The sequence below is a fragment of the Eptesicus fuscus genome, chromosome 9 (assembly GCF_027574615.1).
Source record: "Eptesicus fuscus isolate TK198812 chromosome 9, DD_ASM_mEF_20220401, whole genome shotgun sequence".
Lineage (NCBI taxonomy): Eukaryota > Metazoa > Chordata > Mammalia > Chiroptera > Vespertilionidae > Eptesicus > Eptesicus fuscus.
This window is the reverse complement of record NC_072481.1, coordinates 57224248-57245829: the sequence shown is the minus strand read 5'-3', so window position 1 is coordinate 57245829 and position 21582 is coordinate 57224248. Positions and strand designations below refer to the sequence as shown.

The window sequence follows — 21582 nt, the reverse complement described above, 5'->3', positions numbered from 1 at the left end:
CATGGCATTAGAGAGGTTGAGAACCACTGCTCTAAGATATTATAATTCTTATTCTTTGCTTTGGTAATTATGATATACTAGAGGCCCGATGCACGAAATTCATGCACGGGGGTCCTTCAGCCCAACCTGGACCTTCTACAATCCAGGAGCTCTCAGAGGATGTCCTACTGATGGCTTAGGCCCACTCCCCATGGTTCTCTGCTCTCTGCAGGGCCTGGAGGTTTCCCTGAAGCCATGGAGATGAAGCCCCCATGCCCTGCTGTCTGCTCTCTGCCTGCTGCTGCCATGCACCATGCAAAGGAAGCCCCAATGCCCTGCAGTGTGCTCTGTCTGCCAGGCTTGGGGGCTTCACCGACACAGACACACTAAAGAAGCCCCAATGCCCTGTTGTCCAGGCTCTGTCTGCGGGGCCTGGGGTTGTTCCCACCACTACCTTGCTAAGGAAGCCCCCAAGCCCTGCTGTCTGGGCTCTTTCTGCCAAGTCTGGGGACTTCTCCACCACTGCCGCGCTAAGGAAGCCGCCATGCCCTGCTCTCTGGGCTCTGTCTGCAGGGCCTAGGGCTTCCCCGCTGCCGCAGTGCTAAGGAAGTCGCCATGCCCTTCTGTCCGGGCTCTGTGTGCAGGGCCTGGGGTTTCCCCACTGCCACAGTGCTAAGGAAGCTGCCATGCCCTGCTGTCCAGGCTCTGTCTGCAGGGCCTGGGGCTTTCCCGCTGCCACCGCGCTAAGGAAGCCACCATGCCCTGCTCTCCAGGCTCTGTTTGCAGGGCCTGGGGCTTCCCCGCTGCCGCAGAAGCCTCCAAGCCCTGCTCTCTGGGCTTTGTTTACTGGTCAAACAGGCCAGACACTCTAGCAGCAGGGCTGAGGGGACTGGGTGCCGCCATCTTGTGGCTATGGGGGCCGCCATTTTTGTTGTGGAGTGATGGTTAATTTGCATATTACTCTATTATTAGATAGGACTAGAGGCCCGTTGCATGAAATTTGTGCATGGGGGGGAGGAGGTCCCTCAGCCCGGCCTGCACCCTCTCCAATCCAGGACCCCTCAGGGATGTCCGACTGCTGGTTTAGGCCCAATCCAGGACCGCTGGCTCCTAACTGCTTACCTGCCTGCCTGCCTGATCGCTCCTAACTGCCCCCTCCGCCAGCCTAATCACCCATAACTGCCTCTGCCTGCCGTCCTGATGCACCTAACTGCCTCTGCCTGCCGGCCTGATGCCCCTAACTGCTCCCCTGCCTCCTGGCCTGATCACCCCTAACTGCCTCTGCCTGCCAGCCTGATTACACCCTAACTGCTCTCCCCTGCTGGCCTGGTCGCCCCTAACTGCCTCTGCCTTGGCCCCCACCACCATGGCTTTGTCCGGAAGGATGTCCAAAAGACGCCTGGTCTAATTAGCATATTACCCTTTTATTAGTATAGATAACCTCCCTGTATTCATACATGTTTTATCTTTTATTTTTTATTTAATAAAGGTATATATAAACTATGAGCATTATAGTAAATTAAAAAAATAACATTGAATCAGATAAATTACAATGTTCAAACATGTTCAGAACAGGTTCATTCTATCTGTCATAAATAAGAAGTTGAAATACAATAACAATGGTTAAAATTGTCTCTAACTAAATAAATATTGATTAAACTAATTTTAGGAAATTTATGATTTTCATGCTTTTGTTTCAGCTCTCAAAGCTTTCTTTTTTGATTCACATCACATGAAATATATTCATCCCAATATGAATGTGGATGGAGATTATATAAAGATATTTCCAAAGAGAAAAGCTGCAGATGATACAGACGGTAGGACTTTGGCAATCATATATACAATGTCAATGATTTGAAATAAATACTTATCATGGATTTGATTATATCATGTGTACATATAATATGTGTGGCTTTCTATAGGCATTTGATGTTTAAAAACAGAATTTCCATATTTGTACTTAAAATTTTCATTTGGATATAAATACCTGGGGAGAATTTTAGCTGACAATATCTGCACCCTTCTTGTCTTACCTTCAACCTCTGTAACTGTCTGATATTGAGATTCTAATGAAAATATTTTAAAAATGTGATTCTATTACTTGGTTTACAGCAGTCAATAAATGTTATAATTTGCATACAGTTTTTAATATTTCTTTTTCAGTAATACTTCATATTCCTCATTGTGAGACTCAATTTGTGATTGTGTGAGGAAGACAAATAATGTTCAAAAATACAGAAAGTTATTATTTAAACTTATACTTTTTTTCCCCACTTATCATTGCTTAGTCTTCAACTGAACTAAAGGCACTATTTCTTAAGGAATGGAATCACAGAATGCTAGCCTAGAAGGTAACTTAATAATTATCTAACCTAAATCCTTAATTCACACAAGATTTAGTAGATTTGTCTCTAGGCATATCAACAGATAGTACAGAACCAACAATAGAAGGAAGGGATTTGAAGAATTCAGTCCTTTCCAGCTTTTCCTTGCCCCCTCACCACAACCTATCAGCTACTATTTTAATTTAACCATTTCTCTGCTCTCTAAGTGCAATGTACTTAGAAAAAATATCTGCCAATAGCAGAACAATTGTGGTTGTTCTTCAAAATATATTACCTAGGAAAACATGAACTATAATATTTTCTCAAGAATCTATGGGTGGTCATAAATACATATGAAAAATATACTAGGTGTACCAGTTAATAATGCAGATTTTTTTCAATAGATGGAGTTACACATATGTTGATATATATGTAATTTTATATGTATGCTATTTTGTTGTACTCACAACAATCTTTAGAATTTCATATGTCAAATTTGCTGAAGGTATTAACATCAGAGAGAGTTTTACACTTAAAAATGTCGAATTTCATGCCAAAAAAGGAGAATTTGCAGGAAGTTTTAATTCATTACTTTATTTTGAAGAAAAGTGCTGCTGAATACTTCGGGAAGTTTATGGTGAACATGCTCCATCTCAAGATACATGTGAATGCTTGTTTAAACGCTTTAAACGTTATGATTTCGATGTGAAAGACAAAGAACTTCCAGGTCAACCAAAAAAGTTTGAAGACCAACAATTAGAAGCATTATTGGATGAAGATGTGTGTCAAACTCAAAAACAACTAACAGAAAGATTAAATGTTACTCAGCAAACAATTTCCAATCATTTACAAGCAATGGGAAAGATTTTAAAGGAAGGAAAATGGGTGCCACATCAACTGAACAAAAGACAAATGGAAAACCAAAAAGTCATCAGTAAAATGTTGCTTCAACGGCATGAAAGAAAGTTTTTTTGCATCAAATTGTGACTGGCGATGAAAAGTGGATTTATTTTGAGAATCCCAAATGCACAAAATCATCATGGGTTGATCCAGGTCAACCATAAACATTGACTGCAAGGCCAAATCACTTCAGAAAGAAGACAATGCTCTGTGTTTGGTGGGATCAGGAAGGTGTGGTGTATTATGAGCTTCTAAAACCAGGTGAAACCATTAATACTGATCACTACTGACAACAAATAATCATTTTGAACCACACTTTGATTGTGAAACGACCAGAATGTTTCAGAAGACACAGCAAAGTAATTTTGTTTCATGATAACGAACTGTCACACACTTCAAAACCAGTTAAAGACATGTTAAAGGATTTTGCCTGGGAAGTATTAACCCAATCACTTTATTCCTTCAGATTACCACTTGATCTAATTGATGTATACGGACTTTCTGAGCAGCATTTCAAAACATACAAAGAAGTGGAAATTTGGTCTCTGAATGGTTTGCTTCAAAACAAGGAAAGTTCTATTGGGACAGTATCCACAAATTACCTAAAGATGGGGGAAATGTGTAGCTAGCGATGGACATTACTTTGAATGAAGCACTTTTGATGTTTCTCTTGAAATTATTGTGTGTTTTTTAATTACAAAATCCTCATTATTAACTGGTACACCCAGTATACAATAACACATTTGTTCTCTGTTATAACCATCCTATAAAATAAAGGGTAATATGCAAATTGATCCTAACTGTGGAACGACTGGTCGCTATACATGCACTGACCACCAGGGGGCATACGCTCAATGCAGGAGCTTCCCCCTGGTGGTCAGTGAGCTCCCACAGGGGTAGCTCTGCTCAGCCACAAGCCAGGCTGACTGCTGCGTGCAGCAATGGTGGAGGGAGCCTCTCCTGCCTCCTCGGCAGCTGTAAGGATGTCCAACTGACGGGCTTAAGCCATCAATCGGACATCCCCTGAGAGCTTCCGGGCTGCCAGAGGGATGTCTGACTGCCAGTTTAGGCCCTATCCCCTGGGGAGTGGGCCTACCAGTAAGCTGGCAGGTGGATATCCCCTGAGGGCTCCCAGGCTGCCAGAGGATGTCTGACTGCCAGCTTAGATCCGATCCCCTGGGGAGTGGGCCTAAGATGGCAGGTGGACATCCCCCACGGGCTCCCAGACTGCAAGAGGGTGCAGGCCAGGCTGAGGAACCCCCCTTACCCCTGAGTGCACAAATCTCTAGTAGATTATAAAAATCCATCTTATATTTTTGGTGCCTCATTGGCTTTTGGACATCTTCTACTATAACTACTCACTGTAGCATGAACTGGTTTATTAACTGAACTAGGTTAAGTTGACCTAAAAGGTTTTCAGGTCCCAATTCCGGCCCTAGTCTGTCCATCAGAAAGGCTGGGTTACTTGCCATCTCTTTGAGTTATTATTATTTCACTAGCCCAATCATGTTTTACTAACATTATTTCTTTTTTTTGATATACTTTTTCTAGGCTGGCAGTTCAAGAAAATATGTAATGTATCTGAATTTCAGCAAGGTTACCAATGTCTCTTATGATACTTTTAGGTTAAGATAAAAAATATGAATGGCAATATACTTTGGCAGCTTCACGCTCACATAACCATATCCAAAAAGTATTATTTAATAGTATGATATTGTGATGTGGAGAGTTCAAGCTTTGTATAACATCCTTTGTTTTTATGGTTTATTAACATTTTGTATTTATAATTTTGATTAATTTATGCTTTCTAAATTATTTGTCGGTGTCACAAATTTATAGGAGCTAATGAATATGGTAGAGTTTTTCCTATGGTAAGTTGTACAAATATATAATATAAACGTATAATGTCTCTAGTTAATAAGTATAACAATAATCATAATAGTATAGTATCTTAAATTTTACAGAAGACATGTATTACTTCATTTGGTCTCCACCTTATCTTAATAAACAGCTAGTATATTACTGCCATCATTTTAAGAGTGATAAAGCTAAAGTTTGAAGCAGTTAGTTACTTTATCAAGTAGGAGCAATGACTAAGAGTGGAATTTCTGATTCTAAGAGTAATGTCTGACTATAAAGTCCTATATGTAGCTTTCATATTTCTGTACAACAAATAGAGACATAATAGCATATAAGTTGAAACAAGAAGTTTGAAATATAATAGATCTAGATATTGAATTGTTCATATTTAAAATCAGTGATAATAAACTGCTACAAAATTCAGGGTAATTAGAACTCCATTAATAGAGGTGTAGTGTCTGAGCTAAGGGGAAAAATAGTCACAAGATAGTATGTACTGATCAGGTTACATGTCTAGTATTGGGTTATATGTTGATGCACTGTATTTGAAGGGCATCACAGGGTGCTGGTCAATGGCTTCCTTGAAAAACAATAAATGTCCAATCTTAAGACTACATAGCTATATGTCATCAATATTAAATAGAAGAAATTTTAGTAAGCATGAAGTTGAACTCTTACAACTCTTTCCATTAGAAACTTTCTTAACACTATACATCTTTGATAATACTCTCCCAATAACTTTCTAACTCACATATTTACACAGCAAAGTAATAACTCAAAAATTTATCTTTTGAGTGAATATCCTTCACACCTTGGTTCTTAGGACTGGGATGTAAATTTACTTAGGAATATTTTTCTCTTAAATATAGTTTGTGCAGAAGAGATGTTATAGTCTGTAATCAGTTTCAGAGACACAGAGGTGAGATAATATGTATTAATATGGTTTGGTCATGCAGGCATGAACTTAATAATGATTCACATTTCATTATCTGGGTGTTTTTTTGTATGACTCCCAGGGTAAAAAAAAAATTGTTCAATTATGTTTATTTTAACAGCTTAAAAATGTTTTTGTTTCATAAAAATTTCACCAAATACACTCATTTGATTTACAGGCAATGTTGCAGTTGCATTTTTATATTATAAGAGTATTGGTCCCTTGTTTTCATCGTCTGACAACTTCTTATTGGAACCTCAAAGTTATGATCATTCTGAAGAGGAGAAAAGAGTAATCTCTTCAGTAATTTCCGTCTCAATTAGCTCAAACCCACCCACATTGTATGAACTTGAAAAAATAACATTTACATTAAGTCATATAAAGGTAAGTTGTTTTGCTGGTGACTATTGATTGTAATTGTGAAACATTCAAAGAAGTGGACATCTATATTGTGTCACTTTAATTATATGTGAGTTCTTGAGTATAAAAATACAGATTCAATATTAAAAGTATAAAGTGGTTACAAATAATTTTCTATATATTTTTATACTTTCAATGTTCTTTAAACTGTCTAACAAATATAAAAAAACTAACATATTTGATTCTCCATATTTAAGCTATATTTTAGTTTTAGTTTTAAGGACATATATCATTCATTTTGGGAAGTTTCTAACTTTAGGGAATGAATTATAAAAATGTATCAGTGTCAAAGAGATAAATATTACTTGTTTAATGAAGGTAATGTTTGGTTAGTAATTACATTTAAAATAATGTTTGTGCAGATTTAGTACTGATTAGAACAAAATCACAATGAAGTTTATAATATTTCAAAAAGAAATTAGCTGAGACCATTTTACTCAGTTATTATTCTAAATCTTTTTTCAAATTCATATATAATTGAAATGACACAATAAAAAATGATTAGAAATAACCAAGTACCTAGTATTTTTATATACCTAAAATGAATGGGGAAACTCAAAGTCATAGGTTGTTTGCTGCCTTTTTACAGTTTCTTGGGCTTTCAGTAGAATTTCAGCCCTGGAACATGATTAAAGGACCACTAATCTCCATTTGGAGAGCCTTGAAGTTGGCCAATTACATTGACATGTTTATGGGAGAGGGAAAGGACTAAAAGAACATATATGCTTGCCCACAATACAAATGTGTCACTATAAATAAAGACATCTAATGAGGAGAGAAACTAAGTGTAGGAAAGTGCAAGAAAATAGCTCTTACCTAAACATCGGTAGGCATTACGTTGAGGGAAATAGAAGGTGTGAAATGTTGTATGAACAGAAACTAAACAGATATTTTTAGATGCTAAATGCAAAGGACCCTTTAGACACCAGAAACCAAACACTGTTCTTTTTTTTTTCTTTTAATGTATTTTATTGATTTTTTTACAGAGAGGAAGAGAGAGGGATAGAGCGTTAGAAACATTGATGAGAGAAACATCGATCAGCTGCCTCTTGCACACCCCCTACTGGGGATGTGCCCGCAACCAAGGTACATGCCCTTGTTCGGAATCGAACCCAGGACCCTTGAGTCCGCAGGCTGATGCTCTATCCACTGAGCCAAACCGGTTTCGGCCAAACACTGTTCTTTTAAATAGTCTGATGGTTTTTCTATAGTTTTGTTGGAGGAATGTTTTGGTAGGTGAAAAGATGGGACATCCTACTTCAATCTCTTTGACACAGCAACAAAACACATCACACATTTCAACAAAAATTCTTCATTATAATTAATGGAAACATTTTATTGTTCTAATTTACCACTCTGATCAAAACTATTTCCCATTCAGAGTAATCATCATAATGAAATTTCATCACTTTTCTCTGACAACACACCTACCTATTCATGATACCTTGTCTCAAATAATAAAGATCCTATTTTTTTTTCTGAGAAAGTACAACTTATACATAACACCTTCAGTTTCCTGATTCCCTGAAAGTATACTCACAACTTTACCTATATATATATGTCTAATATGCAAAGTGTCCCCTTGGGAGATCGAGTGGGAGATGGGGAGTTCTATTGCTCACTATGATGTGTGCTGACTACCAGGGGGCAGCACGAAACATGGGAGGTGACCAGCGGTGGGGGGAGAGGGTGCTGAGAGTGAGAGAAGGAGGAGGTGGGGGAGGGGCTGATGGGTCCTAGTCGCTGGCCAGGCCTAGGGACCCTACCCGTGCATAAATTTTATGCAGTGGGCCTCTAGTTAGTATGTACTTCTCTATTGCCTCAGAGGAATATTAGTAATAGTTGTCATAAAAATATTATCCTTATTCTGTTACTTTTTAAATAACTCAGTTAATTCTTACAATAGTCCTGCGAGATATGTACTATTATCTCCATCTTGTGAATAAGAAACTGAAACTCTGAGAGATTAAATAACCTGCCTGTGGTCACTCAATAACCAACTTGTAGAAATAACTTTTATTCCCAGAGTCCTCCTCCATAATTCGTGATTTCAGCAGTTATAACATTCTTCTGCCCAGTGCTGTTCTCTGAAACCCTCCCCTACCTGCCTCTCAAAAAATTATACTTCATGCATGATTTATTCTTCCCTGGATATCTCCACATTGTTGCCAGTGTCTCCACTAAAAACTAGGCTCAAGTTTCTGGCTTCCTACCAAAAAGGGACCACACTCTCAGTGGCTCTGTATCTCCTTCACCCAAACTCAGTAACACCTCTTATTTTAAATTTCTAAAATAAGTATTATCAATTGACTTCGATCTATGGAAAATTTGGATTTTGCTTTCCTGCACACAACTTCCCCTATGATACACATTCTCCCACAACTATCCATACTCCTATGCTTAGATCAAATTTTAGGTTAAATCACTTTTTAATTTGTATATTATCATAATTTAGTTTGTATTATTCACAATCGAATCATGAGCATGAAACATCTTTCAAGTGTTAGTATATTCCTCTAATTTAGCTGGCTTAGATTTCTATTTAACCACTACTAAGTTGTACCCAAACTTTCTGACAATACTATATATCTCCTCAAAAAACATTCAAATACATAAGATTACCTACCAGCTAATTCGATATCCTAGAGACATCTTTCTTCAGCCTCTGTAAACTTGATCTTATCTAGATAGTTTGCTCTTTGGCCTGGACATGCCTTTCACCATCATCCTGGTGTTGGGTTTAGCTGATATCTCATTAAAGCTATATTATGATTTTGTTAAAATTCATCTGGGTTTCTATCATTCTTAGGGCAGATGTTTTATCTTTTTAACTAAGAATTTCTGGCTTTGCAACCTATTTGATACTCAACTAATATTTGCCTTAATAAATAGTTGTCTGAAGTTTTAGATTTGATTCTATCTTATTCCACTTACTAATGGTTAGTCTTAAACATATTTTTTGATACCTCTTGGCCTCTTAACACAATACCTATCTCACAAGACTCTTTTAAGGGTAAAATTAAAGTATGTGAAAAATCACTTAAACTGCAAACTATTATATAATTACTAGAGGCCCAAGGCACGAAATGCATGCACTCAGGGAAGTCGGGGTCCCTCAGCCTGGCCTGTACCCTCTCACAGTCTGGGAGCCTTTGGGGGATGTCCAACTGACAGCTTAGGCTCGCCACTAGGGATGTCAATCAGATATCCTTAGCACTGCTGTGGTGACGGGAGAGGCTCCCACACTCCGCTATGCATGCCAGCTGTGAGCCCAGCTCCTAGCTGAGCAGGGGGAGCACACTAACCACCAGGGGGCAGCTCCTGCATTGAACATCTGCCCCTGGTGGTCAGTGCACGTCATAGTGACCAGTCGTTCCACCGTTTGGTCGATTTGCCTATTAGCCTTTTATTATATAAGACTAGAGGCCCGTTGCATTAAGAGTCATGCAAGAATAGGCCTTCCTTCCCCTGGTTTTGCTCCTGGCCACCTGGGAGCCTGCAAGTCCTCGCTCCCGGCCACCCGGAAGCCTGCAAGTCCTCGCTCCCAGCTGGAGCGCTGCTCCTGTAGCTCCCACTGCCCCTCTCCTTCTCCCTCATACCAAGCATCCCGGTCGCTCCGTGCCTGCATATGCAAATTAACCCTCCCATCTTTGTTGGGTTAATTTGCATACTCACTTCTGATTGGCTGATGGGCATCACGGAGGCACAACCATTTTGCCTATTTCTCTTTTATTAGTGTAAATAAGCAGTTTTTATTTCTATAAGATACAAGATTAGGGTAGTCACCATTCTATTAATAAATAATTATTAAAACTTATAGTTCATTGGGTATTGTGTTATGATTTCTTAATATATATATGATAAATAGAACTACTATTTATTGAACAACCATCTTGTAGTCTATGTGATCAGCCCCTGTCTATCTTTGTTCTTGTCTTCACAGCTCTTTTTTTTATCCTTACCTGAGGATATGCTTATTAATTTTTAGAGAGAGATGAAGGGAGAAAGAGAAAGAAGGAAAAAAAAAAACATTGATATGAGAAACATTGATTGGTTGTCTCTCATAGCGCCCCAACTGGGGATCGAACCCACAACCTAGGTATATGCCCTGAATGGGAATCAAATCCACAACATTTTGGTGTATGGGACAGTGCTCCAACCAAATGAGCCACCCAGGCAGGGCTTTACTACTCTTTATCTCATTCATTGTGCACTAACTACACTGATTTCTACATGTTTCTGGAAAGTCCCTGTTCAGTCTCACTTCATAGCTTTCTCATTTTCCATTCCAAGTCTCTGGGACCTTCTCTTCCCCATTCTCCAGAGCTCATGCTCTCACTACATTAAGGTATTCACTTAGATATAATCTCCTCGGAGAGACCTCCTCACATGAAACTCCATACTACTTTATATCTCCTTTCCCTGGTTTATTTTTCTTGTTTAATAACTTCTCCTCATGAGAATGTAAGGTCAACAATACAAATACTTTTTCTGTTTGTTCAGTGTTGTATTTGTAGTACCCAGATCAACAATTAATATTGTATAAATATCATATAATTATGAGTGTCATGCACTCTTCTAAATGATACACACATGATCTAATTTGATAATGAATCATTTTCACAACAATTTTGTGACACAGAGTTGATAAAATATGGCATTGTTGCAATGTTAACTTCAATTTTCCCATATAAAAACATCCTTCACTCATTAGCATTGACTTACGCTTAAATTTTTAGACATGGTTTTAGTTATATTGATATGCAAATGGTATTTTAAATATTACAAAGTGATGCCATATGTGTAACTTTTTCTCTTTTTTCCATCAGTAAAATGTCTCTTTTTCAGACCACAGATAAGTACAGGAGTCAATGTGCATTTTGGAACTACTCCCCTGACACCATGAATGGCAGCTGGTCCTTAGAGGGCTGTGAGCTAACATACTCCAATGAGACACACACTTCTTGCAGCTGTAATCATCTGACACATTTTGCCATTTTGATGTCTTCTGGTACTTCCATTGTAAGGCAATTTCCTACTTCATATTTATAAGTCACCATGTGTTCTTTTTGTGTCATTTAAGAGAATAATTACTTTATATATATTTTCTTTGGGTGTAAATAGCATATTTCATTAATGGATGAAACTCCAATATTATCTTTTTATAGTCTTTGCTTTTGTTTTTCTCACTTGCCTTCTATGACATATCTAGACTGAATTTTAGCTTATTTTTAGTCTAGGACTTACCTAGACTAAATATGTAGTAGATTGTGCACTACTATTGATGCATTGACTCTTTGTTTTCAATGGTCCCTTTAAAGACCACTTATACATTCTAATGTATACTGGACTTTAAGGATTTTTGGCTTTGTATACAAAGTTTATTCTTACAATAAAGTTTAGTAAAACATATTTGATACCTGGTCAATAAGAATTAGCACATTCATAGCTAATACCATGTTTTAATAGAATCCCACAAGATTTTTAAACATGAAAAGTCTCTCTAAGGTGAATAGCTTTAGAATGTGTATGTTACATCAGTAATATCTTGCATTTACATTATATAATATTATTTTACATATCTGTTTGATAATCTTAATTAGGGTCATTTTCACATAAACATATACAAAAAAATCTTCCTAACCATAATACCAGTCATAAAGATGCTTTCTTTTCTGAATGTTAAGTAAGCAAAGAAACTTCTATTCTGTATATAAAATATTAATATTCATCTAGTTATAATAAAACCAAACTTTCTCATTTCAAAATCTCGCAACTATAGTTATTTGACACTATATGTTCAGCATTTCTAATACCTTTGTTAATGTGTTTTAGATGAATCGCTGCATAGAAATAAGAATTGGTCTTACCACTGATAAATCTGTTAAAATTAACCATGTTCACATTACAATAATGAATTACCATTCTAATATCATGAAACTGATGATGATAACAGTATTAAACCATATACTAATATATATACTATGCCTAGAAAAAAATTCACTAATTATAGAACTGTTAAAGTGCCTCATGATTTATATCACATTCCTCTGAATATTGAGCATTTTCAAGTCATCTAAATGCACATTTGTATTTTTACAGTTTATGGATATTTTGATTAATGTTTCACCAAAAATGAAAGTTCATTATATGGTGTAGTTCCTTTGACAAGCTACTGAGTTATTCTCTTAACAGCTTTATTATTATTTTCCCTTAGGGTATCAAAGATTATAATATTCTTACAAGGATCACTCAACTAGGAATAATTATTTCTCTGATTTGCCTGTCCATATGCATTTTTACCTTCTGGTTCTTTAGTGAAATTCAAAGCACCAGGACAACAATTCACAAAAATCTCTGCTGTAACCTATTCCTTGCTGAACTTGTTTTTCTGGTTGGGATCAATACAAATTCTAATAAGGTATGTAGATCTCCTTTACTCTCTATTTTTATTTTCTAAATGTGTAGTTTCCTAAGTATATATGTCATAGAAATATGAGTTATAATGAAGGGTTTAATGGGGAAACACAATATAAACTTTGTTCTTAAGTCTTTTCTAAGTTTAATAATGCTAACATATCTAAGCAATCTGCCTACCAATTCCATTAACTAAAATGTCCTTCATTATGAGGAACTATTGGGGCAAATGAAAACTTTGCAAAAATGTTTTGATTTTAATGGGCATTAAACAAAGGCAGGAGGAGAGAACTGGAAATAAAGTTTATCTTAACACAGGGCCTGAACATAAAAGCAGCAAGGATTCATAGGTTGAAATATGATATATCGGATCTACCTAGTTACTACACTTTATTAACTACCCACTACCCATTTTCACCATTATTGACCGAGGGCCTTATAAAATAGTTTTCCATATTGTGTTTGGTCTGGGTCCTCCTTGAAACAGACACTAAAATGGAATTAAACATGTAATGCTTTTATTAGATGAAATGACTATGAAAGAAAATGAGAAGAGAAAGACTTGGAGAGCCATCAGACTAAGATTCAGGTCTGATCCCAAGTGAAGGAGAAAGGAAAGCAAGAGGGGTGGGTGGAAGCCTTTTACCCATCAGTGCAGTTCTTCTTCTTTTTTTTACAACTTATCTAGTAATTTAATGCTAGAAATGAATTTCAGTCTCCTTTTTTTAGTTCTGTCCCATACCCAGCAGTACATTCTAAAGAAAGTTCAGCATGGTTGTTCAGGACTCCTTTCAGAAGACCTTGAGCCGAAGTCACATGACAAAGAATCCTCTGTCTCTCAGAAAACAGGAACATCTTAAAAGCCTGCTCTGCCAGGTCATGGGCTGGCAGCAGCCCAGGGGAAACATAAGCACAGCAATGGTTTTCCTAGTGCAGCAGCTAGAAGCCCCAGGTCAGCTGCTCTTCTTGCAGGTGGACACTGGAGAAGGGCATTGTCATGGCCATGGGTCCAGGTGCTCTTCCTGCAGGTGGAGCCTGGATAAGTGCATTGTCATGCCAAGGAATACGAAATTGCCTCCATTTCTCCATTGTTTCTAGAAATCTTTCAAGTATTAAACTAACCATTGGCTATCGGGTTTTCTTCTGAAGTAGATGCTGCAAAGCATCTATTTTAAATAATATACATTAGACATGTCTGGTGTTTGTTTATTTGTTTGTTTGTTTTGCAGTGGTAGTAGGACACCTCTCAATTTTATATATATACTTTATATATTTATTCTTATAAAGTGTTTCTTTTTTATTCTGTTTCATCTAGCAAATTCTTCCCATTTTCAAGCCATATTTCATATTTCATGCCCTCACTAAAGTGGTTCCCAAATTTTCATCACCACTGATCTCTGTTCTCAACCTTACATAGTACTTTCCAATGTATTTTAGTATGCAATCTCATTTATGCTTGAATGATACGGTTTTAATGAATACAATCTATATATATAAAAGCCTAAGCAACCGAACGACCAAACAACCATTTGGCTGGTTGCTATGATGCACACTGACCACCAGGGGGAAGACACTCAATTTAGGAGCTGCCTCTGGTGGTCAGTGCACTCCCACAGTGGGAACACTGCTCAGCTGACTGACGGGTGCCAGACACCAGGCTAACAGCTGGTGAGCACAGCTGCAGCAGTGGCAGGTGCAATGGGCCAGGATGAGTGGGAGCGGTATGGCTCCTGGCCCAGGCTCGGGCTCCTCCCTGTACACCTGCTGCTTAGTGTACTACTAAATCTCCCAAGGGGTCCCAGATTGCAACAAGGTGCAGGCCAGGCTGTGAGACCCCACCAGTGCACGAATCTGTGCACGGGCCTCTAGTAGATATATAAGTATGTATTATGTTATCACTTCTGTAATAGGTTGTATTAGTTCTATTAATACAGAAGTGTGTAGTTACTTCTTTTGTTATTTCTATAAGCCTAACTCCAATAATAGATATCAAGTAATTACTAATAAATAATATTTAACTGAAATCATCTCAAATTTACCTGGCAATCTTATAACTTAAAGTGTTTCTTCAATGGATATTTTGTAAAATATGTCATCTTTTGTTTTACAAATTCAATGTTTGACACTTAATAAAGATATTATGGTTTGTTTAGCATAGTGTTAGAAATCATTTTTATCCTTTGAGCCTGCATAAAATAGAGTGAAGTCATCTCCAAAACTTAAATCAATGAGACATCAATGGTTTACATGTAAATTCACAATTTATCATTTTGCACATTATGTAAGTGTATAACTAACTCTCTGGACAAAGACAGTAACTTAATTCTATCACAGAATTGGTGAATATTTACATTGATGAAGCACAGTTCTTTCAAGTCAGCTGTAAGTGGTACATCTTAAAAAGCTGACACTTGCCAGGAATATTTTAATGGAATCAGGCATTATAAAAAGTGATTTACAGAGAATGTCAAGATTTTGCGATACGATACGGTAATGTTTAAGCAAACATTTCTTACGTGCCTTTTTGTTTGTTTGTTTGTTTCTAGCTCTTTTGTTCGATCATTGCTGGTCTGCTGCATTACTTCTTTTTAGCTGCCTTTGCATGGATGTGCATTGAAGGCATCCACCTCTATCTAATTGTTGTCGGAGTTATCTACAACAAGGGATTTCTGCACAAGAATTTTTATATCTTTGGCTATCTCAGCCCAGCTGTGGTAGTTGGATTTTCAGCATCATTAGGATATAGATATTATGGCACCACCAAAGTGTAAGTTAAGATGATCTTAAAGCATTTGAAATACAATTCTGAATATGCTTTGTATATCACTGAAATTTTTGTTTTGTTAAAGTACATACAAGCACATTCATAGATTTTTATCTATTATTTGCTTTTCAGGTGTTGGCTTAGCACAGAAAACAACTTTATTTGGAGTTTTATAGGACCAGCATGTCTAATCATTCTTGTACGTATATTTAAAGTCATAGCTAGAATTTTTTTAAAAAGTGATAAAGAGGGCTTAAAATTTTCAGCCATTAGGCATTATTCTGAGGGGGATAAATGATTTTGAGCACTTTAAGTATATCACTTAACATTTAAATATATTGTATCCCTATAAGAAAAATATATATGCATCTTAAATTCAAACCTATTACAATCATTTACCCCTCCTGGAGGAGGATATATTTCTGCATAACATATAGAAAAAAACATTTCCCATTTATCAGTAGTATCTCAGCATACCTCAATACCTAGAATGTCCCAACCAGCTGATAATATGGCATTTCACATGTGTTTGTTACTTTATATTTTATCGATGATCAGTGAACTTTGAAGATTAGACTGTCATCTTTATAGTGTTATCATCCTGTGTACCCTGTTATCATGAAAGTGATTTTACACTAAATTGCGACATCTGAGGAAAGAACCCTCTATTTCTCATGAGCAGACAAATCATACTGATAGTCCTTTTTCAGCTAGAAAGAGGGTCTTTTAATTCTTATCGGAAGTGGTTTCAAACCTACAAATGTGGCAGGTGTTATATGTTCCATTCTAAATAAAAACATTTTTATGTGTCTCAGAAGCATTTTAAGGGCTGTAAGTTTTCAAAGCCATTCTGAATATAATAGTCTGTCAATGAATCTGGGAGGTCAGGCAAGGTTCCAGGATGAAATGAATTGTCAGTGGAGGAGTTATGACCATATTTTGGACAACTTTGTCCCATATGTTTTGACCATAAGCTAACTAGGTATTTTTTAAAAATGTTTTCCCTCTCACTATTTCCCCATGTGTTTTTATTGTTATGAAAGCTGCTCAATGGAGAAGACTTGAAATACAAAGCAGAGAATTTCTGTCAAGATTTATTTTTGTCACATAAATTTGTCATTTTCACAAAAAATCTAGTAATATAAAAAGAAACCATTACCTAGATTTTAGCTAAAATTATTTCAGAGTTAGTGTATTATAGTGTCCCATTCACATATTTTCATATGTCATCCTGATATGAGTATTTTTTGTGAAGACATGTTGTATGTATTCTAATTTTACCGAATTACTCTACAGAATGGACTATCTCTGACATTTTTTCATACAAGTGTAAGTTCTGTGGATCAATGATTCTTGTACTTTAGATGAAAAGTAGAAAGTATACTAAAAACAGGAAAAACAGCAGTCTATCTAAAGTAAAACAAAAGAAAGTGTTCCCTGAATTTTTTTTTACTTTTTCTTATATAAAGAAAAAAACCTGCGGCTTGTTTTATAGTAAAGTCCACAGACTTTAGATGGGCTTTTCTAAAAATGAGTCTTGCAAACTTTCCTAGAAACCTAAATGAACAACGTCACACTGTCCTAGTTTGGAATTAATGTACCGATTTATCTTTCATACAGTTTCAATATGTAATTATTCCTTTCAACCAGAGGGTCAAGCTACTTAAGAAATGTATGAGGCAGCTTAGTTTTACTCTAAAATTGTTTATCATTTGTATTATCTTTAAAAACTGCAGACATTCCTTAAATAATTACTGGATTGAAGTGAATTCATTCACTCTAGTTATTCCTGACTTTCTGTGCTAATGCTGGCTTTTTTCATTCTCATTTTTCTTTTCTTCATACTGTTACTATTACTAGCACTACTACTAGTATACTTTCATATAACAAAAAAAGTTAGGTGAAACTTTTCTCACAGTCCTAAAACAGTATTCAGTCTAGAGATTAAAGAAAAGAAATATTGAGTGTCAGGCATTTGGAAAAGAGCCACCAGCAGGTTGGGTGGCTTCCCATGAGTCTTACAGAGAGATTGTAGGAACACCTCTAGCCAAGTAAGAGGACTGGAGAAGAGGGCCAGGGTAGTGGCTCAGAGTTAGGAGTCCTTGGCCTTTGGGAGAATATAATATTCCATATGAAAAAGTTTTCTCTGCCTATGAGAAGAAAGTTAGGTGCCCCCCTTTCTCCTAAAGACAAGCTGTGGAGGAACATTCGAAAGGTTTGTAGAAAATGGAATCAGAAATACCGTATTTTCCGGCATATAAGACGACTGGGCGTATAGAAGATTTTCCTGGGTTAAAAAGTCATCTTATACGCCAGAAAATATGGTAGTAAAACTATCACCCTGATGACACATTGAATGCTGGTGTGACTCTAGAATTTTCATGATGAGCACAGTTTTTATGGGAGCTTGACCTTTGTCCCTTGACAGTGGAATAAACATGAATATAAAGACTAGACCTGCTTTCATTTGAAATTTCTTGCAAACTACATGCTTACTGGAGTTTCCCTTGACAGCAGGGAAGGATAGGATTATTATATAGCCTGCCCAGGAATAAAATGATGGGGGAACACACAAAGCTACTAACTGTTCTATATGCACAGAAAAGTTAGAGAAGTAGAGAGAAGTTGTGGGGCTGCCCGGAAGGTTGCCAGGTCAAGTGAAGTTATATACAAGTAAAAGAATGGGTTGAATAGAGGTGAGGTTAAATGGTGACATGGCTGCCCTTCTCTGAAGAATAGAAGGAGCCAAGATGTAAAGGAAATACTATAAACATCAAGACAATTACATTTACTATCTAAGTGGAGGTCATCACATAAACCAAGATTACTAGCAGTAATACGAACCAAAATAAACCAAAGTGATGCCATGAAGCTTCCTCCATCACCAAGAGGTGATTAGAGCATTCTAGCCCCCAAAAGCAGAGGAGTTGAGCTTTGTTAATGAAGAAATAGTATGCTGCCTCCACACTCATCTATACAGATCTACTTCTTGAAAATCATCTACACTAATAAAAGAGAAAGATGCAAATTGACCGTACCTTCATGATGCCCACCAGCCAGTCAGGAGTGAGCATGCAAATTAACCCAACAAAGATGGAGGGTTAATTTGCATAAGCAGGCGCCGAGCGGCCGGGGGCGGGGCGGGATGCTTGTGTCTTCGCTATGGCAATGACGCAGGCATTCCGCACCACCCCAGCAGCTCCGGGCCTCTGGGCAGTGTGGGAAGGTGGAAAGGCAGTTCCGGGCCAGAACGAAGGCAGAAAGGCGGCTCCAGCTGGAGCAATGGCAGTGCCGTCAGCCAGGGGAAGGAAGGCCCATTCTTGCACAAATCTTCATGCATCGGGCCTCTAGTCATTCTATGACTGGGAATATTCTAGTAGGCAAGCCCTATTATAAGTTTACCATGTTACTTGGGTGGTGTGGATATGATGGGTGAAAACAAAACAAACAAATATACATTATCCCAAATCACTGTAGTATTAATGAGGAGAATACAAAAAAAATGATAAAGAACAATATATAATGAAGTATAAGTAATACTGATTGGATATGGGAGAGATTAATGTGGGATATAATAATCATTCAAGAAAGCTTCATTGAGAGGGAGGGACTTGTTTGTGGATGGGGCAAGAAGCAGATTCTGCTTCACATGCAATAGATTCTAGGTGTGAACTTAAGTGTCTACCAAGCTGCTTGTATACTTGCCAGATTTCCTTTTAAAGGAAAGCAAAGGGCACAAACAAAATAGTAACCATTGTAAATAAAACAACACCATACAAAACAAAATTATCATCTGTGTCATTAAAAATATTCAAGAATCATATTTCATATTTCATCACTCCCTTGTCTAAATGTCATCATTTATCAAAATTTTACCTTCATAAATGTACCTGTACCTGCTTCTTCTCGATTTTCATAGTCAAACCATTGTTATCCTTTATTAAGGTTGTAATGTTACTAATAGAACTTTTAAATGAGCAATTTTTTGAGCAGCAATTGCTTTTGAAACACACAGCTAATACGTTAATACTCAGTCTCCTTAAATCACTCACATTATTATCCAATTTTATAGTTAACAAAAAATAGGATTTGATTCAAATGTTAAGTCATTGGTCCAAGGTTCTAAGTCTACAGATAATATTGATGTTAGAACTTAAAAATTTCTGTCTTAATTGAAAGCCCACCTTTTCATTTTACTTTGCTTCTTTTGCAATTGTCTTCTAACCTATCTTTCTGCTGCCATTCTCTCCCATTTGTTTAATCTGTCTATAATAAACTCAGATAATGGGAACTATTAATAAGAAAAATAAGAACGTTAATGCTAAATCTTAATATATTTCTGGCATTAATGTAAATATTCTCCATGTGTTAGCACATTCAATCTAATCATACAAACAACTCAAAATGACCGTGTGTATGTGGGCACACACACCCAATTTATTTTATTTTGAAGTTGGATAGATCAAGGCATAGAGTGATTACATATCTTACCCAACAGCTAGTAATTACCTGAGCTGGAACTCACATTCATGAAAATTAATCTATGGCCTATCTTCTTAATACCAGTTCTGATAGTTTTGTGGTTTTTTTGCCAATAGACCAAATGCCATAGGCTAGTACATAAAACCCTCAGAAATCTAGCTGAACCTTGCCTATTTTCAGCCTTTTTTCACACTGTATATCCCCCCTAAACAACTCCTCTAAGAACTTTATGCCCCTTAGAATAGTTGCTATTCCTTGGATGTTTTCTTGGGCCTTTGCAATCAATAATCCTGCCACTTCCTGCAAATTTTTTCTGCCTAATATCTTATCATTAATTAATACACAACTTGGTGAAAACTTTTCCAGGTTTATAGCTAATCTACAGAGTAAGGGCTAGGTGATATTTGCTTGCTTTTATGAACAGAGCACTGGGGCATGTCTGGTTTGGGATCCAATATAATAAAAGGCTAATATGCAAATTGACCGAATGATGAATGACTGGTCACTATGACGCACACTGACCACCCGGGGGCAGACACCCCCTGGTGATCAATGCATTCCCATAGTGGGAGCGCCACTCAGCCAAAAGCCAGGCTTACACCGGCGAGCACAGTGGCTCTAAGAATGTCAGACTTCTGGCTTAGGTCTGCTCCCCATGGGGAGCGGGCTTAAGCTGTCATCAGACATCCCTTGAGGGCTCCCAGACTGCAAGAGGGTGCAGGCCGGGCTGAAGGACCTCCCACCCTGAGTGCACAAATTTCGTGCACCTGGCCTCTAGTCCTACATAATAAAAGGGTAATATGTAAATTACCATCACTCCACTACTCCCACAATTGGGCCAGCGGGAGGCGCAGGGGGCGGGACTCGGGGTGGCCGGGGTGGCTGATTGGGCCGGCGGGACGCTGAGCTGGCAGCGAGAGCTCAGCGTCTGCGCCATGGCTGTGCTGCTGCACAGAAGGGGCCTCTGGGGCAGCGAGCCCACGTCCTGCTGCGGACCACCAAAAGCGGGGAGCAAAAGCGGGGAAGCTGGCTGTCTGTCTGCTGGTGCACCAGCCTTTCGAAAGGCCTGGTGCACCAGCAGACAGACAGCCAGCTCCCAGCTCCCCCGCGATCAAAAGCAGGGAGCTGTGTGTCCGCTCCAACACCAGTGGACCCCCGCCATCAAAAGCGAGGAGCAGGCTGCTAGCCGTGTCCGTGGAGCATGCTAGGCTTTGCGGGGCAGTGGATATGGCCTGGATGGCAGGTTAGGCCTAGGGGACCCTACACGTGCATGATTTAATCATGCACTGGGCCTCTAGTTATAATATAAAATGCCTCTTAAACAATATGTGAACTAGTAAAAACTGAGTTAGTTCAGCACTGATAGTTTTTTCTACCCTTAGTTATGTTGTTTGAAAGGAACATTCAAGCATTTCATCTATTCTGATAACTGTGAGTGATTAGTTATTTGAATAGCAACATTTCCTGCATTGATCAAATGTAAGTACTTCCCCAGGTATTGG

The 21582-nt window shown here is 37.8% G+C and overlaps 1 protein-coding gene across 4 annotated transcripts in view; it reads left to right on the top strand.

The window, feature by feature from the left end:
- Window positions 1-21582, top strand: part of ADGRL4 (adhesion G protein-coupled receptor L4) — a 119973-nt gene that overhangs the window by 72666 nt on the left and 25725 nt on the right. For all 4 annotated transcript variants that reach the window (XM_028142497.2, XM_054721133.1, XM_028142494.2 and 1 more), the window contains 6 exons: window positions 1680-1796; window positions 6176-6381; window positions 11266-11439; window positions 12635-12838; window positions 15381-15601; window positions 15731-15797. In XM_028142497.2, coding sequence (XP_027998298.2) covers window positions 1680-1796; window positions 6176-6381; window positions 11266-11439; window positions 12635-12838; window positions 15381-15601; window positions 15731-15797 — 989 coding nt within the window. The remainder of the gene's footprint in view (window positions 1-1679; window positions 1797-6175; window positions 6382-11265; window positions 11440-12634; window positions 12839-15380; window positions 15602-15730; window positions 15798-21582) is intronic.